The sequence below is a fragment of the Mesoplodon densirostris genome, chromosome 3 (genome assembly GCF_025265405.1).
Source record: "Mesoplodon densirostris isolate mMesDen1 chromosome 3, mMesDen1 primary haplotype, whole genome shotgun sequence".
Lineage (NCBI taxonomy): Eukaryota > Metazoa > Chordata > Mammalia > Artiodactyla > Ziphiidae > Mesoplodon > Mesoplodon densirostris.
The window spans coordinates 47,429,050-47,453,302 of record NC_082663.1 but is presented as its reverse complement, the minus strand read 5'-3'; the positions used below and the strand labels follow the sequence as shown (position 1 = coordinate 47,453,302).

Sequence of the window (24,253 nt, the reverse complement as noted above, 5' to 3'; positions counted from 1 at the left end):
TGTGGCTAAAACTTCCAAAACTATGTTGAATAAGAGTGGTGAGATTGGGCAACCTTGTCTTGTTCCTGATCTTAGTGGAAATGCTTTCATTTGTTCATCATTGAGGACGATGTTGGCGGTGGGTTTGTCATATATGGCTTTTATTATGTTGAGAAAAGTTCCCTCCATGCCTACTTTCTCGAGAATTTTTATCATAAATGGGTGTTGAATTTTGTTGAAACCTTTCTCTGTATCTATTGAGATGATCATATGGTTTTTCTCCTTCAGTTTGTTAATATGGTGTATCACGTTGATTGATTTGGGTATATTGAAGAATCCTTGCATTCCTGGAATAAACCCCACTCGATCATGGTGTATGATCCTTTTAATGTGCTGTTGGATTCTGTTTGCTAGTATTTTGTTGAGGATTTTTGCATCTATGTTCATCAGTGATATTGGCCTGTAGTTTTCTTTCTTTGTGACATCCTTGTCTGGTTTTGGTATCAAGGTGATGGTGGCCTCGTAGAATGAGTTTGGAAGTGTTCCTCCCTCTGCTATACTTTGGAAGAGTTTGAGAAGGATAGGTGTTAGCTCTTCTCTAAATGCTTGATAGAATTCGCCTGTGAAGCCATCTGGTCCTGGGCTTTTGTTTGTTGGAAGATTTTTAATCACAGTTTCAATTTCAGTGCTTGTGATTGGTCTGTTCCTATTTTCTATTTCTTCCTGATTCAGTCTTGACAAGTTGTGCATTTCTAAGAATTTGTCCATTTCTTCCAGGTTGTCCATTTTATTGGCATAGAGTTGCTTGTAGTCATCTCTCATGATCTTTTGTATTTCTGCAGTGTCAGTTGTTACTTCTCCTTTTTCATTTCTAATTCTACTGATTTGTGTCTTCTCCCTTTTTTTCTTGATGAGTCTGGCTAATGGTTTATCAATTTTGTTTATCTTCTCAAAAAAACAAGCTTTTAGTTTTATTGATCTTTAATATCATTTCCTTCATTTCTTTTTTATTTATTTTCTTTCTGATTTTTATGATTTCTTTCCTTCTGCTAACTTTGGGGTTTTTTTGTGCTTCTTTCTCTAATTGCTTTAGGTGCAAGGTTAGGTTCTTTATTCGAGATGTTTCCTGTTTCTTAAGGTAGGATTGTATTGCTATAAACTTCCCTCTTAGAACTGCTTTTGCTGCATCCCATAGGTTTTCGGTCGTCATGTCTCCATTGTCATTTGTCTCTAGGTATTTTTTATTTCCTCTTTGATTTCTTCAGTGATCACTTTGTTATTAAGTAGTGTATTGTTTAGCCTCCATGTGTTTGTATTTTTTACATATCTTTTCCTATAATTGATATCTAGTCTCATATTGTTATGGTTGGCAAAGATACTTGATTCAATTTCAATTTTCTTAAATTTACCAAGGCTTGATTTGTGACCCATGATATGATCTATCCTGGAGAATGTTCCATGAGCACTTGAGAAAAATGTGTATTCTGTTGTTTTTGGATGGAATGTCCTATAAATATCAATTAAGTCCATCTTGTTTAATGTATCATTTAAAGCTTCTGCTTCCTTATTTATTTTCATGTTGGATGATCTGTCCATTGGTGAAAGTGGGGTGTTAAAATCCCCTACTATGAATGTGTTACTGTTGATTTCCCTTTTTATGGCTGTTAGTATTTGCCTTATGTATTGAGGTGCTCCTATGTTGGGTGCATAAATATTTACAATTGTTATATCTTCTTCTTGGATCGATCCCTTGATCATTATGTAGTGTCCTTCTTTGTCTCTTCTAGTAGTCTTTATTTTAAAGTCTATTTTGTCTGATATGAGAATTGCTACTCCAGCTTTCTTTTGGTTTCCATTTGCATGGAATATCTTTTTCCATCCCCTTACTTTCAGTCTGTATGTGTCTCTAGGTCTGAAGTTGTTCTCTTGTGGACAGCATACATATGGTTCTTGTTTTTGTATCCATTCAGCTAATCTGTGTCTTTTGGTGGAAGCATTTAGTCCATTTACATTTAAGGTAATTATCGATATGTATGTTCCTATTCCCATTTTCTTAATTGTTTTGTGTTCGTTATTGTAGGTCTTTTCTTTCTCTTGTGTTTCTTGCCTAGAGATGTTCCTTTAGCATTTGTTGTAAAGCTGGTTTGGTGGTGCTGAATTCTCTTAGCTTTTGCTTGTCTGTAAATGTTTTATTTTCTTGATCAAATCTGAATGAGATCCTTGCTGGGTAGAGTAATCTTGGTTGCAGGTTTTTCTCCTTCATCACTTTAAATATGTCCTGCCACTCCCTTCTGGCTTGCAGAGTTTCTGCTGAGAGATCAGCTGTTATCCTGATGGGGATTCCCTTGTGTGTTATTTGTTGTTTTTCCCTTGCTGCTTTTAATATGTTTTCTTTGTGTTTAATTTTTGACAGTTAGATTAACATGTGTCTTGGCATATTTCTCCTTGGATTTATCCTGTATGGGACTCTCTGTGCTTCCTGGACTTGATTAACTATTTCCTTTCCCATATTAGGGAAGTTTTCAACTATAATCTCTTCAAATATTTTCTCAGTCCGTTTTTTTTCTCTTCTTCTTCTGGAGCCCCTATAATTCGAATGTTGGTGTGTTTAATGTTGTCCCAGAGGTCTCTGAGACTGTCCTCAGTTCTTTTCATACTTTTTTGTTTATTCTGCTCTGCAGTAGTTATTTCCACTATTTTGTCTTCCAGGTCACTTATCCTTTCTTCTGCCTCAGTTATTCTGCTATTGGTCCCATCTAGAGTATTTTTAATTTCATTTATTGTGTTGTTCATCATTGCTTGTTTCATGTTTAGTTCTTCTAGGTCCTTGTTAAATGTTTCTTGCATTTTGTCTATTCAATTTCCAAGATTTTGGATCATCTTTACTATCATTATTCTGAATTCTTTTTCAGGTAGACTGCCTATTTCCTCTTCATTTGTTAGGTCTGGTGGGTTTTGTATCTTGCTCCTTCATCTGCTGTGTGTTTTTCTGTCTTCCCATTTTGCTTATCTTACTGTGTTTGGGGTCTCCTTTTTGCAGGCTGCAGGTTCATAGTTCCCATTGTTTTTGGTGTCTGTCCCCAGTGGCTAAGGTTGGTTCAGTGGGTTGTGTAGGCTTCCTGGTGGAGGGGACTAGAGCCTGTGTTCTGGTGGATGAGGCTGGATCTTGTCTTTCTGGTGGGCAGGTCCACGTCTGGTGGTGTGTTTTGGGGTGTCTGTGGACTTATTATGATTTGAGGCAGCCTCTCTGCTAATGGGTGGGGTTGTGTTCCTGTCTTACTAGTTGTTTGGCATAGGGTGTCCAGCACTGTAGCTTGCTGGTTGTTGAGTGAAGCTGGGTGCTGGTGTTGAGATGGAGATCTCTGGGAGATTTTCACTGTTTGATATTACGTGGAGCTGGGAGGTCTCTTGTGGACCAGTGTCCTGAAGTTGGCTCTCCCACCTCAGAGGCACAGCACTGACTCCTGGCTGCAGCAACCAAGAGCCTTTCATCCACATAGCTCAGAATAAAAGGGAGAAAAAGTAGAAAGAAAGAATTAGTAGAAGTAGAAAGAAAGAAAGAAAGAAAGAAAGAAAGAAAGAAAGAAAGAAAGAAAGGAGGGAGGGAGGGAGGAAGGAAGGAAGGGAAAAAAGATTGAAAGAAAGAAGATAAAGTAAAATAAAGTTATTAAAATAAAAAACAATTAAGAAACCAAAAAAAAAAAAAAAAGGATGGACAGAACCCTAGGACAAATGGTGGAAGCAAAGCTATACAGACAAAATCTCACTCAGAAGCATACACATACACACTCACAAAAAGAGGAAAAGGGGAAAAATCGTAAATCTTGCTCTCAAAGTCCACCTCCTCAATTTGGTATGATTCATTGTCTATTCAGGTATTCCACAGATGCAGGGTACATCAAGTTGATTGTGGAGCTTTAATCCACTGTTTCTGAGGCTGCTGGGAGAGATTTCCCTTCCTCTGTTCTCACAGCTCCCGGGGCTCAGCTTTGGATTTGGCCCCGCCTCTGCGTGTAGGTCGCTGGAGGGCGTCTGTTCTTCGCCCAGACAGGATGGTGTTAAAGGAGCAGCTGCTTCAGGGACTCTGGCTCACTCAGGCCGTGGGGAGGGAGGGGTACAGAGTGCGGGGCGAGCCTGTGGCATCAGAGGCCGGTGTGACGTTGCACCAGCTGGAGGCGCGCCGTGTGTTCTCCCGGGGAAGTTGTCCCTGGATCCCGGGACCCTGGCAGTGGCGGGCTGCAGAGGCTCCCCGGAAGGGGGGTGTGGATAGTGACCTGTGCTCACACACAGGCTTCTTGGTGGCGGCAGCAGCAGCCTTAGCGTCTTATGCCCGTCTCTGGGGTCCGCACTTTTAGCCGCGGCTCGCGCCTGTCTCTGGAGCTCCTTTAAGCAGCGCTCTTAATCCCCTCTCCTTGCGCACCAGGAAACAAAGAGGGAAGAAAAAGTCTCTTGCCTCTTCGGCAGGTCCAGACTTTTTCCCGGACTCCCTCCCGGCCAGCCGTGGTGCACTAACCCCTTCAGGCTGTGTTCACGCCGCCAACCCCAGTCCTCTCCCTGCGCTCCGACCGAAGCCCGAGCCTCAGCTCCCAGCCCCACCCGCCCCGGCGGGTCAGCAGACAAGCCTCTCGGGCTGATGAGTGCTGGTCGGCACCGATCCTCTGTGTGGGAATCTCTCCGCTTTGCCCTCCGCACCCCTGTGGCTGCGCTCTCCTCCGCGGCTCGGAAGCTTTCCCCCTCCGCCACCCGCAGTCTCCGCCCACAAAGTGGCTTCTAGTGTGTGGAAACCTTTCCTCCTTCACGGCTCCCTCCCACTGGTGCAGGTCCCGTCCCTATCCTTTTGTCTCTGTTTATTCTTTATTCTTTTGCCCTACCCAGGTACGTGGGGAGTTTCTTGCCTTTTGGGAGGTCTGAGGTCTTCTGCCAGCGTTCAGTGGGTGTTCTGTAGGAGCTGTTCCACGTGTAGCTGTATTTCTGATGTATCTGTGGGGAGGAAGGTGATCTCCGCATCTTATTCTTCCGCCGTCTTCCCCCTATAGTATAAATTTTCTGAAGTGCCACCATGAAGCGCTTAGAACACCCAGAATCTCCATTCTCAGAGAGCTTGCAGTCTAGGAATGGAGATCAAGTGGTAATTATTTCCAGCTCACTGTAAACGCTAAAAGTGGGGAGTGGGAAAGAGTCTTGGGAACACAGAGAAAGGGCATCTCATGAAGCTCTGGGGTACCAGGGCAGCATTTCAGATGAAGGCTAAGTCCTCAAGGATAAATAATAATTAGGCAGGAGATTGGAGGGTTGAGAAATTGGGGAGCAGAAGGTTAGGTAGTGAGAGCCTGATACAAGTAGGGGGTGGTCCAATAAGAGGGGAGCATGAAGTTCCCGATGGAAGAGTGTTGCATATCGAGGTTGGGAAAAGCGTTCATTGTCATGGAGAACAGATGCTTAAGACTCTGTCAATTCAGCCAAGAAATGTGAACTTTATCTTGAGGACAACAGTGAGCCACTGTAAGATTTTAACTGATGAATTACACAGTAAGGTTTAGATTTTAAGGAGAATCGTACAAGGTGGAAAATGGATTCAAGAGACTAATTTAAAGGCACTTATAATAATGTAGGTGACAGTTGACGGAATCCTGAACTTAGTATATTGGCAGTGGGGATGGAGGGAAGTGGCCACAATAGAAATTAGTGATTGGGTAGGTGTAGGTGGGAGTGGAGAAGCCCAGGTTTGGGGAATCAAGGATATTAGGCATGTAATGGGCACTTGTTGAACTGAAACCAAATATTTAGTGAATTGCTATGTAAAAGGAATTCTGTACTTAGGAGAGCTAGTCTTTGCAGAATGGCTCCTTTTAAACTGAAATTGAGTTCAGAAAGACCCATATATTTTGTATTTGGTCAGTTAACAGAGGTACTCCAAGGTGTAGGAAGACAAGTATATGAAGTCAGTGTGTTTTTTTTCTTTTGTGTGTTTTGGTATTACCATTTTTTTTGACAGCAGGAGTCAGCTGTAAGTTTTCCTATTGTCAGTTCCTAAACTGAAGTCTCCCTGTACTAAACTATTAACATACAATTCACAGCAATGTCATTCTTTCTCCTTAATTGACAGCTTTGATGTGGACAATGGCACATCTTCTGGACGGAGTCCCTTGGATCCCATGACCAGCCCGGGATCTGGGCTAATTCTCCAAGCAAACTTTGTCCACAGTCAACGCCGGGAGTCCTTTCTGTATCGATCTGACAGCGATTATGACCTCTCACCAAAGTCCATGTCCCGGAACTCCTCCATTGCCAGTGACATGTAAGTGTGCGGGGGAGCAAAGAGAAGAGGGCGTGCTTAGAGAAAACTCAAGTACATTTCCCTCTAGAGTTGATAAAACCAATGATATTTGTTCAACTGCATCATTCTCTAATTTAAAAAGGATGGTGGCTAAAATTATACAAGTTGAAGATAAATGGTAGATTGAATCTGTCACTCTTGAGAAGAAACTTATTTTTCCCAGAGAATACATTGTCTGGGAAAAGAGAGAATTAAATTTGCAATGGAGACATTTCACTTAAAACTTTAGCTTATATTCATGTAGGACCTGAGTTTAGCTACCCACCATGTGAATGTTTTCGAATATTTTGACAGGCTTTAAACTCAGTTTGCAAGTCCCTGTGATATTAGCATGTATAGCCCTTTGAATATATCTCCATTGATGTACTGTGCAGATGTTAGCCCTGGTTTGCCAGTTCATTTGAAATCTTTGTGAAGGTTTGCCTAAATTAAACCATTTTTGGAATATTAATCACGGGAGGCAAGTACAGAAAACATTAGACAGACTTGAATATCATTTTAGACATGCCACAGCTTGGAAATTAATTAAAACTGATAAGCAGATTTGCAGATCATATACCATCATTAGCTCATTGTCTTGTGCTTACTGTAGTGTTCATTACTTTCCTAGTTTCTGGAGGCTTCTAAATAGGATCTAACTCTCACTCAATACCTGCACTGTCATTGGTGGTCACTCTGCCTCTGTGTAGAGTTAGTGTCTACTTTCCTCCTCTGCATCTAGGCATTTGTCTGATAACATCACCATCTTCTTATGACACCATCTCAAAAACTCAGCACAGGTTGCAGTACATCTTATAGGAACTGTATGGGGTTCCCGAGGGTCTAGTGTTATTCTTGGTATTCTAACAGATCCTCAAGGTATCTTAATAGGTCTCTATGGGATTCTAGACATGAAATTGTGCTTTACTCACTTCCCAACCTATGGCTTTTGGTTGCCATTTATTAATGGTTGTAAAATGACAACACTCTCTTCTCCCTAGGAATGGGCAACTAAAGTACAATCACTTTGGTTCAAATTCTGAATTATGAAATTCACATTGTGTAACTGTCTTTGAGAACTGCAGGAGATAGAAGAAAACTCTAAGACAGAGTTCTTGTCTCAGATAACTAATAATCTTATGAAATGACAGGTTTTAGATCAAATAATTAGTGAAAAAGACAGTATGTAAGTCCTAATTTCTGTCCTTGTGGTCTACAGGTAAAAGCATCTCATCACCTGCCTCTATGCACAGGTCTCCACCATCTTTCAAAAACTATCCAATCTGCTCTCTTTTTTTATCTGTTGTTTTTGGCAGTAAAACTTCTCCATAATCATATCTCTGCCCATCCTTCCAACCCCACCCCAAGATCTACATCTATCCTCTGTATTTCCTTATATGTTGTTGTTGCCTTAATATTCTGAAATCTATCTTCGAATCATACTGACCTCTGAAAATCCATTAATTCAAGTAATGTTTATTGGTCACCCATAAAGCAGAAGGCATGACGCCGGTTATTAAAGGAAATACAAGGTGCATTTCATCTCCTAGCTGCCGTCACTCTCGTGTGCTCTCTTCCCTACTGTTCACAGACCTCTTCTTCACCAGCTTCTCTTATCACCCCTTCACATATTTCCCCAAAGTGTAGCCCCTGGCCCTCTGGGCTCTGCTTTAGAAAACTCGTTTGTATATGTGTCCGACTATCAGCCTTCATCAGATGACTTACTGCTCAGTATCTCTGGCCCTGCAACCTCAGTTGAGCTCCAGATCTATAGCCCCTAATTGCCTTCTGGAAATTGAGACTTTCCTGTTCAACTGTTCCTTCACACTCACTAATTAGTACATATTCAGCATTAATTCATTGTATTGATGGCGTCCACTCTCCTTCACTACAAAACAACTTCTTTTTCCCATCGGCTTTATTTCTAGGTTATTTTTATCCCATTTTCTTAGGTTTGAAAATTAAGACATTTGTTTATTCATTCATACGTAATAAAAATACTTACTGAAAAGCTATGGTGTGTTTAAAGCTCCCCATCTGCATGGGGGTAGGGGGAGAGGCAGGGCAAAAGGGCTGACACTTTAGACCTTTGGAATAAAATCTGGTGAGCACCATCCTTGAGGCATTTATGAGAGAAAAGAAGAGAAGGAGAGTTTGCCAGCCAGGGATAGTCAGGTGAAGGGGGCAACATTTAGATAATGTGGGGTGAGGGAAATCATGGCTCAATTAAGGGATGACTGCTTGGTGTGAGTAGGGAAGTGTGGCAGAAGAAACAGAAGGTTGGAATACAGTGTATGGGACCTCAGAGCCACAGGTTTTTAGCTGGGATCACGTGATAGCATTCTTGTTTTTATTGCTTCTGATTACTCTATTGTTGAATGATTGTATAGAATGAAATGATTACAGGGAAATAGATCTTGTTGAAATTCATAGAAGCAAAGCAGGTTAAATATGATGGAGGCCCAGGTCAAGGGAGGGGGATAGGATGAGGTTAGTCCAGATGCAAGAAGCAATAGGCTTACAGAATGGTATGTGTGTGTGTGTGTGTGTGTGTGTGTGTGTGCACGCGTGTGCATGTTAGGAGACAGCCAGTGGGCAAGGAGAATCAGAGAGAATCTTGACGTTTTGACCCCGAACAAGTAAATGAATGGTGATGTTGACATGGGAACACAGGATAGAGTGGCCAACATAATGACATAATGAATTTGGCTTTTACACTTTGAGGCCAGAACTCTAGGAGAAACAAGGCAACAATTAAAGGACAAGGACAGAGAGCAGAAACAACAGTGTGGAGGGTGAGGGGAAATTAGAAGAACCAATTCCCTTCTGTAATGACTAGATTTGGGAGGACCAGTGGGAGAAGCATCTTAGTGGGGTAATAGAAGAATTAGTGAAGGAGTGAATTGAAAGTGGAGATAGCAGCAAGTGCAGCCATCTCTTTAAAAGATTAGTAAGTTAAAGAGGAAAAGAAAAACTAAAGCTGCTTGAGGGAGAATTAGGTTCAAGGGAAATTTTTTTGAATTCAGAACACTTAAGCTGAGGGACATAGAGGTTAAGTATGGAGTTGTAGCTGCTGATAAAAATATGATCATGAGCCTAAGTAAAGGGACTAACCTTGAAAAAGTAGTAGAGACAAGTACTGCATTCTTTAGAACAATGAAAAAAAGTGAAAGGGGGAGATATAAATTTGGAGATGGATGGCTGAAATGTTTAGAGAATTGATGGCTTATGATCTCTACTTTTTCATGCAAGTAGAAAGTATATAAAAAAAGAATGTATATATGTGGATAACTGAGTCACTTTGGTGTACAGAAGACATTGGCACAGCATTGTAAATCAACTACACTTCAATTAAAGCAAAAAAAAAGAAAAAGAAAGTATAGCCATCGATGACTAAAGGAAAAAGTGATGGGGCAGCTTGAGAACGGGGAAAAAGCTTAAAAGACCCACACTGCAATTATAAAAAGAGAACAGAATAGGGGTGAGTAGAAAAGAAAAATGCTGAAAAGCCCTATAGATAATTATATATAATGTTGAATAGATGAATGACCAGGTTGAAAGTCATCTCCTCCAACTTCATCAAAGGTGAAATAACTGGGCTTTTGATAGAGGCCAGGGACAAACTCACAGTGACTTAGTAGACTCTGTTTTACATAGTTATGTATTCTATTGATATTTTCTAAAATTATAGCAAATTGATTTTTGGATACCAGTGTGTATTTGTGCATTTTATGAAAAGGCTACAATATTTAACAGCTAAATAGTGCTTTTCTTTCCAAAGTAAACTTACGAGGATGACCTCATTTTTCCCTGTACCTATTCAAGAGTTCCTTTATCTGATTGGACTCACATAAGAGTGACAAATCTGATTAGACCGTGATGCAACTCTATATTTTGTTGAAAAATAATGTCTTGACATGTTCAGCTTTCTCATTCCCCCTGGGTATTTATATTGCAGCTACAACGTTTTCCTTTGACACTAACTGACTCCTGAAAAGCATACTTTCTACTAGGGAGATGTTTCTATGAGAAGCAAGGTGAATAGAATAAATAACTACCATTTCAGTCTTCAATCTGTTACTATACATTCCATCTACAGATAAAGTGTTATCCTTTCTCTTCATTTGACTTCACATGTGGCCATATGTAAACCTCCATTTTCTTACCTAGTTCATGATAATGCTGGGAAGATTGTTCAGTGTCTTTAATTCAATGGCACTTTATAGAGAATGACATTATTATATATTTTAATCACTTTTGATGATTTTATACTTAACTGTTCTAGTTAAGCTTTCCTATTGAGAAAATCCCTTAGAAATTTCAAATACAAACAGTAGCAATGAAAGTCTGTTATTATCTATTTGAATGAAGTGTTTTGGAAAACCATTAACTGCTCTTTAAGTTGAAATATTATTGTTTAATTTGTTGGTAAAGAGAGAAGGAAGATAATTACCTCCTATAAGACAGGATGGCATTATCTTATCTTCTATAAATAGATACTGATTAAATAGCTGAGGCATAAGAAGAAAATAAGACTAATAATGGTAGTAATAATAATCACAGCGTACGTTGCATGTGTACATCACTCTTCATTCTTCTAAGTGTTTCACATCTGTAATCTCATTTGATACTTTCCATAGTCCTCTGCAGAGGGACATTATAATGCTGTTTTACAGACCCAAGGTCCTGAGAGCTTAAACTTCTTGAAAAACACAACACACATTTCGATCATTTCTACGAGAACATTATTTGCAAATGCCATAAAGTGCTGTGAACTATTGTGGCAAAACTGCTGAGAAACAGGAGTACCTGTTCACCAAATCCAATTGATCAAATGAATGACTTGGCGCTATGAAAATTTAGTTTCGATTTATAGTTTAAGAATAAAAGAAGATACAAGCTCAAATTGGTCAGAGAAGTAATAAAGAAAATATGCAACTGACTCTTGCAAACTATGCAACTGACTCAAGTCTATAGAACTAGGCTAAACTCAGCATCTAAAAAAATTAGCTTATACAAGGCAGAAGAGAAGTTCCTGGCAGCCTCTGCTCAGAAGGCTGTCACATAGTTTGTTAAATGTAATCCCGAGTAGCAACTTAATTCTTAAGAATAATAAGAAATAGGAAAATATTTTAATGATTAGCATGAGTACAGTAAAGAAATAAATACATGAAAAGTAAACTTAAACTATCATTAAGGGCTTCCCTGGTGGTGCAGTGGTTGAGAATCTGCCTGCCAATGCAGGGGACACGGGTTCGAGCCCTGGTCTGGGAAGATCCCACATGCCACGGAGCAACTGGGCCCGTGAGCCACAACCACTGAGCCTGCGCGTCTGGATCCTGTGCTCTGCAGCAAGAGAGGCCGCGATAGTGAGAGGCCCACGCACCGTGATGAAGAGTGGTCCCCGCCTGCCACAACTAGAGAAAGCCCTCGCACAGAAACGAAGACCCAACACAGCCAAAAATAAATAAGTAAATTTATAAAAAAGAATTATTATTAAAAAGAAAAACTATCATTAAGAGTCAAAAAGTATTTTATAAGAGTAGAAACAACTAGATAACAGAAGGTTGCCCAAGTGCTGTCATGAAGAAACATGAAGAAAATTACAGATTAGATGGATAATTACATTAAATATGTGCAGTTTTTTTTTTCCCCTCTTAAATTCTTCAGAATGCATTTAAAACTATTTTAACTTCTGGATAACAGTTACTTCTGTTGCTGCACTTCATTCAATGATATGTTATTTGTATTTACAAATACATAGATACGAGTCCCTGGAAAAATTAACAGGAGAATTATCAGTAACAAAACAAATAGAATTTAATCATAAAACTATGAGTTTATTGAATACAAACTGCCTGTCAAACCACATCAGTTAAAAACACGTTTCAATTCATCTGGATAATGGACCTCTAGTCCCCATCTTCTGCTGAATAAACACTAACACAGAGAATCCAAAGATGATCCAAGTTGCTCTTTACTCATATCTACATACTGACACATACCGGGGAGGGTGTGGGAGGGGCAATGAAGGGGAAGTGAGCGGACTCAATGTACCGTAAAAAGCTGGGGCACACTTGGCAGTCTAGCTAATTAGTCCCCATCACCCTACAGAAGTATAGGACCTCATTTATCAAGGCTTTGGGGTGCCCCATGTGGGCATTCTTTCAGCTAGGAAACACTATCCCCATCCCCAACTCAAATTTCTACCCTTTCTTTAGCACTTACGAAGTACCTCACCACCTCTTGAGTCTTTGTGAGTTTCCAGTTGTAGCTGTTCCTGGCCTCTTCCTATGACTATGGGGTAGAAGGTGGTATTGCCTCTAGTCCTGAGTTTGAAAAAGGAAGAATGATCGCTTATATACCTATTCATCAATTCTATTACAGGTTACATTATTCTTCATTAGTCTTACTAAGGTATCTCTGAAAATAAAAATAAAAAGAGGACTTCCCTGGTGGTGCAGTGGTTGAGAGTCCGACTGCCGATGCAGGGGACACGGGTTCGTGCCCTGGTCTGGGAGGATCCCACATGCCGCGGAGCGGCTGGGCTCATGAGCCATGGCCGCTGAGCCTGCGTGTCTGGAGCCTGTGCTCCGCAACGGGAGAGGCCACAACAGTGAGAGGCCCGCCTACCCCCAAAAAATAAAAAAAATAAAAATAAATAAAAATAAAAATAAATGTTGCACTACAAAGGTTCTAGTCCTCACTGGATCTACATGAAAAGTCTGTTAACCCCACCTAACTATATTTTTAGATCTTATTAGCACCGATGAGCATCTGTCTCTTTTCTAACCTTGATCTGCCATTTGAAAGTCCTCTACCATCATGTAAACACAGAAAGGTGCTGTGGTCAAATAATTCCTTCCTCAATTCCTGAGTTTTCCCAACTGAGGGAGTGTCCTCACCCCTCACTCAATGGTTTAAGAGTAATGAAACTAGGGCCAGGACATGTGCTGAGGTACCCTGGACCACCACAGGGAACTCACACGGGTTCCAGAGGTATTTTAAATTTTCAAGGGAAACGCAGAAACATCTGTCAGTCACCTGGAGAACTAACAGCTTGAAATAGTTCCCAGTTTCACCTTTAGGTCATTCCTTTTCTTTCCATGACATCATATCTTTGCAAAACTGGGTTATTGACAATTGCTGTGATAAGAAGCAAGCAATGCACAAAAATCAGCGTGGACCAGGAAGTGAGGGAGGCAGAACATCCAGGCTCATTCCGGAGTGAGAAGTTGTGCAGGACTCAACGAGCGCTCAGTTGTGGAGGCAAAACCTTATTAAATCGTTTGAACTAAATTCTTAAGAATTGCCACTGGTAGTTATTTCTTTTGGCCAGTGGGGTGCTGTAAAAAACTACTGAGGTGCTAAGGGTATCATGAATTGAAGAAGTTTTGAGAACCTCTGGATTAGGGTGTTTATTTGTGTCCTTAGGAGTGGAGCTAAATCAAATCTTTGTGTGAAGAGAAATTTTGTTAAGAGAAAGAAAAAATTCAGCAGATTGTCAAAGCCATGAACTTCCAGATGAGCTCTAGAATTGAGAATTTATCCTATCCTTAATTCTGTTAGGACCCCAGGTAGACAAATAATTCATTATTATCAAGAGTGATATCATTTTGGTAGTGAGCCAGATAAACTAGGATTTTTCTTCCACTCCTTGAGGGTTGGCTACTACTATTATTATTATTATTAAGTATTGATACAGACACTAAACTTACACTAGCCATTAAATCCCAAGAAGTGTATTGACAGAATATTCTAAGGTCATTGGCTACTAGAGTACTACTACTAGTTGTGCTACCTTTTTTCATCTTTCTGTTGTTTTAAAAATTCCACTTCTCTGTTCAGTCCCTGGGGTCGTTTTATTTCTAGCTCAAAAAACAGGAGGCCCATAAATGGTAAAATAATACTTATAAATTAGGTAAACATGCTTATTCAATTTTTGAATTAAGGAATTAACAATAGCAGCTGAATACACATTTTATATTTCTAATCTTGTACTTTAAAAATCATAAAAAGGAAGCTCTAATATTCTGACATTTTGAATGACCATGTTTGTTAATGACACAAGGTAAAAACAGTCGATTTTAATGCATTACCACAGCATTTGTTTAGTATCATTGTGCTATGCTCCAGTCTTTTAAAACAACAAATTAATTATGTGTTCTAATATCCCTTGCTTATCACTGCCAAAGTGATATATCCTGAGGTCTTAGGGGACATGAAGAGATAAATATTAGTTATGAAAAGTTCTTAAGGCAGACGGAAAAAGAAATTGAGATTGACAAAACTTGCCAGTAATTCATTATTTCCATGCTAAGGTTATTAAAATGCTATTATGTCTTTAGGAGAGTTTGCCCTAATATTTAGCATCCAATTTTCTTTTCTGAATTTCCTTCATACCCAGTATGCTCCTCAGTGTTTGGACTCTAGTTTTAATTGTGAAAAAAAAAAAAAAAAAAAACAGAAAAATAGTTACCTGAGTGTTCCTCAACTCCCATAACTTTAGAAAAAAAGGCACTGTGAAGATAAACTATTTAAACTTGTAAATGATTGACTATGCAGTTATGCTTTTACCTCAGACTTAATACTTTACACAGGGTAACATCTACTTTTTTAAAAAATGTGAGAGAATGGTAGCTTAATAATAAAAGTGATTACTACATAATTTTATGAGATCAAATCCCTGCTAGAGAGCAAACTCATATCAAACTTGGTCAAGGAAGAGCTGGCTTATTATGCAGTGTATACAAAGAACATAATCTCTAAGAGCAAAGTATGAATAAAATTAACTATGCAACTAAAATTAGGAACATTTGAAAACCATCTTCAATGAAAAAAGCACAGTAACCTGCATAGTGCTCTCAGTGCAGTGTGGCCCTAGATGAATGAACCAAGTTGAAAATTATGAGCTTTTCCTGCTTCTTGTAATGGACAAATGGCCATTACACAAGAGGATCTAGTTCTGTCAGTTATAGATACTGTGCCTGGGGACTCTCACTTGCTTTTTTATCCCAACGCTCTTTCCTCCATGTACTAAAGAAGACTAAAGTCAAAACCATGCTCTAGTGTTATAAAATGAAAATTTTCTGAACTTTAAATCTTGATAGTGGGTGGTGGGAATGGAGCAAATGGTGACAGGTCAGGAGAAAGGAGAAAGCTGATTTCCAATGGAGGTAATCTGTGTCTTCTCCCACATTCTAAATAAGTGTGTTGACTGGCTGCTTTTCTTTTCTTTTTTTTTTTTTTTTGCGGTACGCGGACCTCTCACTGCTGTGGCCTCTCCCGCTGCGGAGCACAGGCTCCGGATGTGCAGGCTCAGCGGCCATGGTTCACGGGCCCAGCCGCTCCGCGGCATGTGGGATCTTCCCGGACCAGGGCACGAACCCGTGTCCCCTGCATCGGCAGGCGGACTCTCAACCACTGCACCACCAGGGAGGCCCGATTGGCTGCATTTTTGAATGAGAGTGTCATGCTTTCACTCAGCAAATATTGACAGTACCTACTTCATGTCTGGGTATCATTCGACGACACCATAGACCCATGGAAACAAGACAAAAATTTTGTTTGGATGATGCATTCCTGTCATTTAAAAAAAATTCTAGATACTTACCCAGATAGAAAAGGACATTTACCCAGTCAATATTGATATTCCTATGTAAATCCCCCTTTCCACTAATACATCAATCACTTTAGCTATTGATTTTGTTTGACAGTCTTAGATCCTTAGTGAATTTTTCTCAGTGCCTCCTGTACAGTTGTATGAGCCATATAAGGAAAAATAATCACACTACTGGAACATTTATGTGATGTGCTTCTTGAGATAAGATATACCAGGGATTGTTAGTAAATCATCCTCACTAAATCCCTGTAAGATGAAAATTTAAAGATATGCTATTACAAATATGAAGAAAGAGAGCCTTCAACCATGCCTGTGGTTTTTCTTCAGAAAAAAAGAAAAACTTGTCTTCAGACAGGTCAAGAATATCGAACACTGGGCTTTGCTATCAGATTCCTGGCACTTTGTGGCATGGTTGAGGTGAGATTCACTGAAGAAATATCCCCAATTATTCCATCTGCCTATTGCGGTTTCTCTCAAGCTTTGTGTCAGCTTCCCATTCATTGTCTTGAGACTTCAGGGTTTTCTTAATCTTGGATGAAGAAAAATTTGTTGTCATTGACTACTGGATAGTTATGTCTAGACATATGTAAGACCTTAACTCCTACAACCTGTCAATGGAAGTAGAGGAGTTAAAAGCAGAAAAAGAGCTGCATGAGCTGTTTGTATATTTTGGAGATTAATCCCTTGTCTGTAGCTTTGTTTGCAAACATTTTCTCCCATTCTGAGGGTTGTCTTTTTGTTTTGTTTATGGTTTCCTTTGCCATGCAAAAGCTTTTAAGTTTAATGAGATCCCATTTGTTTATTTTTGTTTTAATTTTCATTACCCTGGGTGGTGGATCAAAAAAGATCTTGCTGCAATGTATGTCAAAGAGTGTTCTGCCTCTATTTTCCTCTAAGAGTTTTATAGTGCCCAGCCTTACATTTAGGTCTTTGATCCATTTTGAGTTTATTTTTGTGTATGGTGTTAGGGAGTGTTGTAATTTCATTCTTTTACATGTAGCTGTCCAGTTTTCCCAGCACCACTTGTTGAAGAGACTGTCTTTTCTCCATTGTATATTCTTGCCTCCTTTGTCATAGATTAGGTGACCATAGGTGTGTGGGTTTATCTCTGGGCTTTCTATCCTGTTCCATTGATCTTTTTGTGCCAGTCCCATACTGTCCTGATTACTGTAGCTTTGTAGTATAGTCAGAAGTCAGAGAACGTGATTCCTCCAGCTCCATTTTTCTTTCTCACGATTGCTTTGGCTATTCAGGGTCTTTTGTGTTTCCATACAAACTGTAAAAATTTTTGTTCTAATTCTGTGAAAAATGCCATTGGTAATTTGATACGGATTGCATTGAATCTGTAGATTGCTTTGGGAATATAGTCATTTCCACAATATTGATTCTTCCAATCCAGGAACATGGTATATCTCTCCATCTGTGTTGTCTTTGATTTCTTTCATCAGTATCTTATAGTTTTCTGAGTACAGGTGTTTGCCTCCTTAGGTAGGTTTATTCCTAGGTATTTAAAAAAAAAACAAAGAAGCCAATCAAAAATTGGGGGGAACATCTAAATAGACATTTCTCCAAAGAAGACATACAGATGGACAATAAACACATGAAAAAGATGCTCAACATCACTAATTATTGGAGAAATGCAAATGAAAACTACAATGAGATATCACCTCACACCAGTCAGAATGGCCATCATCAAAAAATCTACAAACAATAAATGCTAAAGAGGGTTTGGAGAAAAAGGAACCCTCCTACTCTGTTGGTGGGAATGTAAATTGATACAACCACTATGGAGAACAGTATGGAGGTTCCTCAAAAAACTAAAAGTAGAACTACCATATGATCCAGCAATCCCACTCCTAGGCTTATACCTGGAGAAATCCATAATTCAAAAAGATACATGCACCCCAATGTTCATTGCAGCAGTATTTACAATAGCCAAGACATGGAAGCAACCTAGATGTCCGTCAACAGAGGAATAGATAAAGAAGATGTGGTACATATATGCAATGGAATGTTACTCAGCCATAAATATGAAGAAAATAGTGCCATTTGCAGAGACGTGGATAGACCTAGAGACTGTCATATAGAGTGAAGTAAGTCAGAAAGAGAAAAATAAATATCGTATAATATCGCTTATATGTGGAATCCAGAAAAATGGTACAGATAAACTTATTTGCAAAGCAGAAATAGAGACACAGATGTAGACAACAAACTTATGGGTACTGAGGGGGTGGGATGAATGGGGAGATTGGGATTGACATATATACAGTACTATGTATAAAATAGGTAACTAATGAGAACCTACTGTATAGCACAGGGAACTCTGTCAATGCTCTTTGGTGACCTAAATGGGAAGGAAATCTAAAAAAAGAGGGGATATACGTATACGTATAACTGATTCACTTTGCGGTACAGCAGAAACTAACACAACATTGTAAACCAACTATACTCCAATAAGAATTAATTTTGAAAAAAGCAGAAAAAGAAAGGACATCTGTTTACATCTCTGCAAATGTGGGAGTCTACACTGTGACAGAAAATCATTTAAGCAGTTCAGTGCATGATGTCACCTGCTAGTAAATGTTATGAATGATCCCAAGACCCAAAGCCCTTTTAGCTCCTAGTTTTCCTTCCAGGGAGAACAGGGCTGCATGCAGATTTCATGTTTCCGTGTCTCAACATCGATTCCTCCTTTGGGACTTAGAGAACTCCAGACTGAATTTGTTCTATCCACCAGGGCCAGTTTTGTTTGTTTGGCTGGTTATTTTTTGTTCCTTTGTTTGATTTTTTGTTTTTTTTGCCAGGAAAATCAGAAAACAAACATTATGATTTATGTGTTACCTAAAGGTTCCTGTGGTGATTTTTTTAAAAGTTCAATAAAACTTTCACTCAATCACTGTTATTTTCAATTATGAGTACATTTTTACAGAAGCTAAAAAAGAAGGCAGTTGGTAAAAAGAACTCTTTTGCATCAAATCACGGAGTTAATTCCATGTGCTGACAGCACACTTTTGTTTTACGTCTTTTCATGCTCATTATTTATCTTCAATATATTGAGTTTCCATTCATTTCTCCCACCTACTATAGAGATTAGATAAAATTTCCTACATGTTTCACTATTTCTTGGTGGTTTTTGTTTGTTTGTTTGTTTGTTTTACATTTGTTTAAAGGTAGCCATCTTGTACTATATTTATCCAGGAAAGGAACCTGATGTTTCCCAGACAGACAGCTTGTCTATAACCCAGCACTCCAAACACCGAAGCACTTTGAAAGTGGTGAAAGGATGTCTTAAAGCTTCATGAACAAACCTCAAAGACATCAGTTCAAGTTCAGGATATTTACAAGGTCCACCTTGTTTTGCCCTTTGTGGCTCTAAGTTTCGGTACACTCTTTGGGAAGTGATGTATATAGAAAGGAATATATTCTTAAAATTGCCTGACGTCTGTATAATCTTTATAGCTGACATAGAATTCTCCTCTGAAGTTTAATAGTTGATCCTCAAAACAATCATGTAAGGAAACAATGGAAAATATTAACTCAGTTTCTGAAATCACAAAATTCTGCTCAAAAATGTGTCTTGCATGTGCACACACATGCATGCCATGAATTAGAATCCAGGTATCTTGACCCTGAATATAGTGATTTCAATCAGCAGCTGCTGCTAGACCATACCTTTTGGCATTTTCTGGCAGGCACAGTAGCCTCTAGGTGAGAATATAATAAGCAAAGCAATTAAACTAAAATCTTTATTTCCCTTTCAGGGTTGGAGAATCTTGATGGCCATTTGGGCAAATCTTTCCATTTAGGGTCTTTGCCGAACAATCAAGTATTTTTGTTACGTTAATATATCAATGCTCTTTTGCCCCCAAGCTTAGAGTAGATTTTTTTTTTCAGTTATATAAAACATTGTCTTCCCTTGGAAAATTTAAAACTGAAGTTTTGTAAAGATTGCTCAAGAGCTGCACTGGTCAAGATGATAACCACTACCCCAGGTGACTTTCTCTTAATTTAAATTAATTAAAATTAAATAAAAGTGGCATTCAGTTCCTCACTTGCACTAGCCACATTTTCAGTGCTAACTAGTAACCGTGGCTAGTGGATACTGCATTAGAGAGCACAGAGAGAGAACATTTCCATCACAGCAAAAACTTTTGTTTGACTGTGATGTTCTAGAGTCTAGAATATGTACTTTTATGGGGCTTCAGAATAGTCTGAATCCGTTTGTGCATGCAGAAAGCAACATGATGCAGTAGAAGCGAAACGGTATTTAAAGCCTGGGTTTAAATCCAGCTCCACTGCTCATTTTCATGCCTTGGGATTTCATGACTCACTAAGACTTCAAAAACCATCTGGGGGACTGACCCAGGGTTACTAAGTGCTTACTTTGTCAGATAAATGACTTTATTTATTTAACAAGGAAATTCCCATCGATATACACAATCATTTTATTTTCCAAAGGCATTTCACTAGAATTTTTTACAAAGGGAGTGGCACATATTCTCAGAATAAAGGAGAGTTTTCCAAAGGAATATGGTTAGCTTTTGTTTTTTAATATGACTTTTTAAAAAACCTTACTCCATGATTCATGTTTATTCTCACCTTCACAAGGACCAATGAACATTCTCTTGGGCCAGTACCAGGTCTCAGCCTGGCATTTGGAAACCACTGAACTCTGCCACTTGCTAAGGGCATGACCACCGATGAGTTACTTAAGTTCTCAGAAACCAGTTCCTTATCTTAGGACGGGAATATGAGCATCCATTTAGTGCAGAGGCATCAGAATTAAATACCGTGTGTTAGCAGAGCAGGGTCTGGTAATAGTAGGCATGCAGAAAACATACTGCTCTCACTCCTCTCCCCATTTGGTCACACCCTTCCTTTTAATCTCCTGAATCATTTTACCTCACGCAGATCTTAAAAAATTGTTTTTCTAGCTACCCATAAATCTTTTCCCTGGGAACCCATCCTAGAGAAAAACCAAGAAGGCAGAGCCACTGACGTTAAGAACAGGCCTGTCAAATAAGATAAACTAGAAAAGAAGAACCTGTTCCTACAACAGAGTGAGGGCACTTGTGAAAGATTGCTGTGTACTCGGTCCTTTCCCCGTCCTCCTTCCCCCTCCCCCCGCCCATGGAGGTCAGTCATCAAAGTTCCGTGACAGCAATTTGTGCCATCGACACGCCTAGAAGGACCCTTTTATTGTATTAGCTTTTATTAAACAAAATAAATAGGCTTAGCGAGTGTGTCTCTACATGTGCAAAACACTTAACTTCTTACAACTGGAAAATCTTTTGCTGAATAATTCTGAAAACAGATGGTCTCTCATGCCATCATTTAACTAACAAATTTGAGGCCATTTATTGGCATCATGTACGTTCTCTAACAAAGCCTAAATTTTTGTTTGATGACAAATAAAGAAGAGATTACACTTCAGACTAGAGAATTTTTGCTTATGTTGCATTAGCTCCAATTTCATTTACTTTCTCATCAGTGCATGTGATACGAGCACACGTGGGCCAAAAACTGAGGGTTTTGCTTTTAGAGTGTTTTTGGTCAAATATCAGGCCAAGGCCTTAATTCTTAAAACTGTGAATAAGAAGTGAGCAAATGATTTAAATTTCAGAAGACTAAATAACTTCCAAGGTCACATCCCTTTCTAAAGTTATATGATATATTTTTGTCTTTTTAATTTTTTAAGACTTCAGACAGCATTTCTAGTTTCACAGCAAAATTAAGAGGATGGTATAGAGATTTCCCATATACTTTCTGCCCCCAAAGCAGAGTGGTTCATCCGTTATAATTGATGAACTTGCGTTGACACATGATATTTTTTTTTTAGATTTTTTTTTGATGTGGACCATTTTAAAAATCTTTATTGAATTTGTTACAATATTGGTTCCGTTTTATGTTTTGGTTTTTTGGCCGCGAGGCATGAGGTATCCTATCTCCCCTACCAGGGACCGAACCCGCACCCCCTGCATTGGAAGGCGAAGTCTTAACCACTGGACCACCAGGGAAGTCCCCCCATGATACGTTTTTAATCTTAGGAAGTATACCTTAAAATGTAATATTTGCAGAGCAGTTGGTCTTTGAAGGGTTTTTATATTGAGTAGTACAGGCAAAATAATATAGTAAATTTTCTTTATGCGGATAAGTATGGTGGCAGATACAGTACCTTTATCTCCCCCCCACCCCTTTTGAAATACAGAGGCAGAAAATCAAAATGCTGTCCCTAGGATTACAACTCACATGCACACACAATATATACATAAATACATTTATATGTAGATGTTTACATATACATATATATGTGCACATAAATGCCATCTCCAGAGGCCTTTGTTACATATGATATGCATGTAATCTTGCTACACTCTGAATATGGACATATGATATTAAACTCTCAGCCAGAATTATCACCTCAGTAGTAAACCAAAAATTATTTTATTTCATTTTATTATTTTAGCTTAGGGTAGAAGGACATGAAAGTCAGCAGGTGGATAAAGATTGTTTTGTTTTGTAAGTCATTTTAGTAATTTTTTTGTTTTGATTTTTTTTGCATTTATATGTTAACTCTTCCATTTGTTGTCTTTATGGTACATATCATCTTTATGAAATGGAAGATGCCTAGAGATTAGGCATTGTTTGGGATGTGCTTTTGGCATTGATAAATGCCATTACTGGTGCAGAATTGCACAGTGTTTAAGCACAGACCCGCCAGAGTCATATTGCCTGCCTTTGAATCCTGACGCCATCACACCATGGGCATAGTGATTTCTTTTGTCCTTCTTGGGGCTTCCATTCCTCATGTACAAAAAAAAATTAATAGGAGATAATCAGTGAAATGTGCTTTGCACAGTTCCTGGCACAGAGTAATCATTTGATAAATATTGGTTATCATTATTGTTTTATAAAAATTATAACTGTTTGAAAGTAATACCATTATTATTTATCAGTTTGTTGGATATTTGTACTCTGATTTTTTAAAATAATTATATTGAAAGCCCATTTAAGAAATAAAAAATACTGGGAACATATTAAAAGGGCCCCCAGAGCTGAAATCAACAAAACATTGAGTGACTTTCCTGGGCATCAGTGAAAGGGATGCCAGGATAAATTACCACTCAAGTCTATTAGGAAATTACAATTCAAGGACAAAGAAAGCTGTTTCCTCATAAAGTTAAGAACTTGGATGACCTCAGTCACCTGTTTTTGTAGAATAAGTATTAGTTTATTTGTCTGTTAAAACTGGGGAAAGGGCTGTAATTTGGTTTGTTCTTTTGGTGCTGATATGGAATATAAACACAAAGGTGATCTTCAAGTGAGGGTAATCATTTCAACTTGATGACTGATAACTATAGTTAGCATTATCGAAAAACCATCAGAGTTGTGTATACAGACATGCACAAATGGCTTGGAATTTGACATTGAAAAATTTCAAATTGAAAGATACTACTGTACACAATACTGAACTGCTTTAATTTTGATCTTATATTAATTTACATTATTTTTAGTTCTCAGTAGAATGTTGCTGGACATTCTTTCCAAAATTCAAGTTTCTGTATTTGTGATTTTGACCACAGGACCAAGCTTTTGTGTTAAAGGGATTACTTTAATTCTAAGTGGCAGTAGCATCAAAGAGGAAGATCACTTTCAGGTATGGCTGAGGTTGGCTTTGTGTTATAGGAACTTCAGTCCTTGGGGTTCCATAAGCCGAGGGACTAGTTAATTTTTTACTTACAGTAGAGCTAGTTCTAAACTAAAAGGCCAAGCAATGCAGAGAAGCCATATCCTCAGTTGAATCCGCTACCAATGAAGCAGAGTTTTTCATTTGTTTTTGTTTGTTTTAGTAGTATTTTGTCTACTAGAAGTTTATGGAAATCATAATACCTCCTTCAAAAGTAATTTTAAAAGGTTCATTATAGGGCTTCCCTGGTGGCGCAGTGGTTGAGAATCTGCCTGCCAATGCAGGGGACACGGGTTCGAGCCCTGGTCTGGGAAGATCCCACATGCCGTGGAGCAACTAGGCCCGTGAGCCACAATTACTGAGCCTGCGCGTCTGGAGCCTGTGCTCCGCAACAAGAGAGGCCGCGATGGTGAGAGGCCCGCTCACCGCGATGAAGAGTGGACCCCGCTTGCCACAACTAGAGAAAGCCCTCGCACAGAACCGAAGACCCAACACAGCCATAAATAAATAAAATTTAAAAAAAAAAAAAGGTTCATTATATTCTTAAATGTGACATTTACATTTTCTCAGAGCCCACATTATATATATTTTTTTGGAAAAACCAAATCATTACAGCAGTTATCTTTGGATGGCTCTTAAAGTTTTTCTG

At 38.9% G+C, this 24,253-nt stretch overlaps 1 protein-coding gene across 2 annotated transcripts in view; it reads left to right on the top strand.

Moving 5' to 3' along the window:
• The window catches only part of PDE4D (phosphodiesterase 4D), a 578,516-nt gene that overhangs the window by 343,072 nt on the left and 211,191 nt on the right, over positions 1–24,253 (top strand). For both annotated transcript variants that reach the window (XM_060092912.1, XM_060092913.1), the window contains exon 2: positions 6,086–6,277. In XM_060092912.1, coding sequence (XP_059948895.1) covers positions 6,086–6,277 — 192 coding nt within the window. The remainder of the gene's footprint in view (positions 1–6,085; positions 6,278–24,253) is intronic.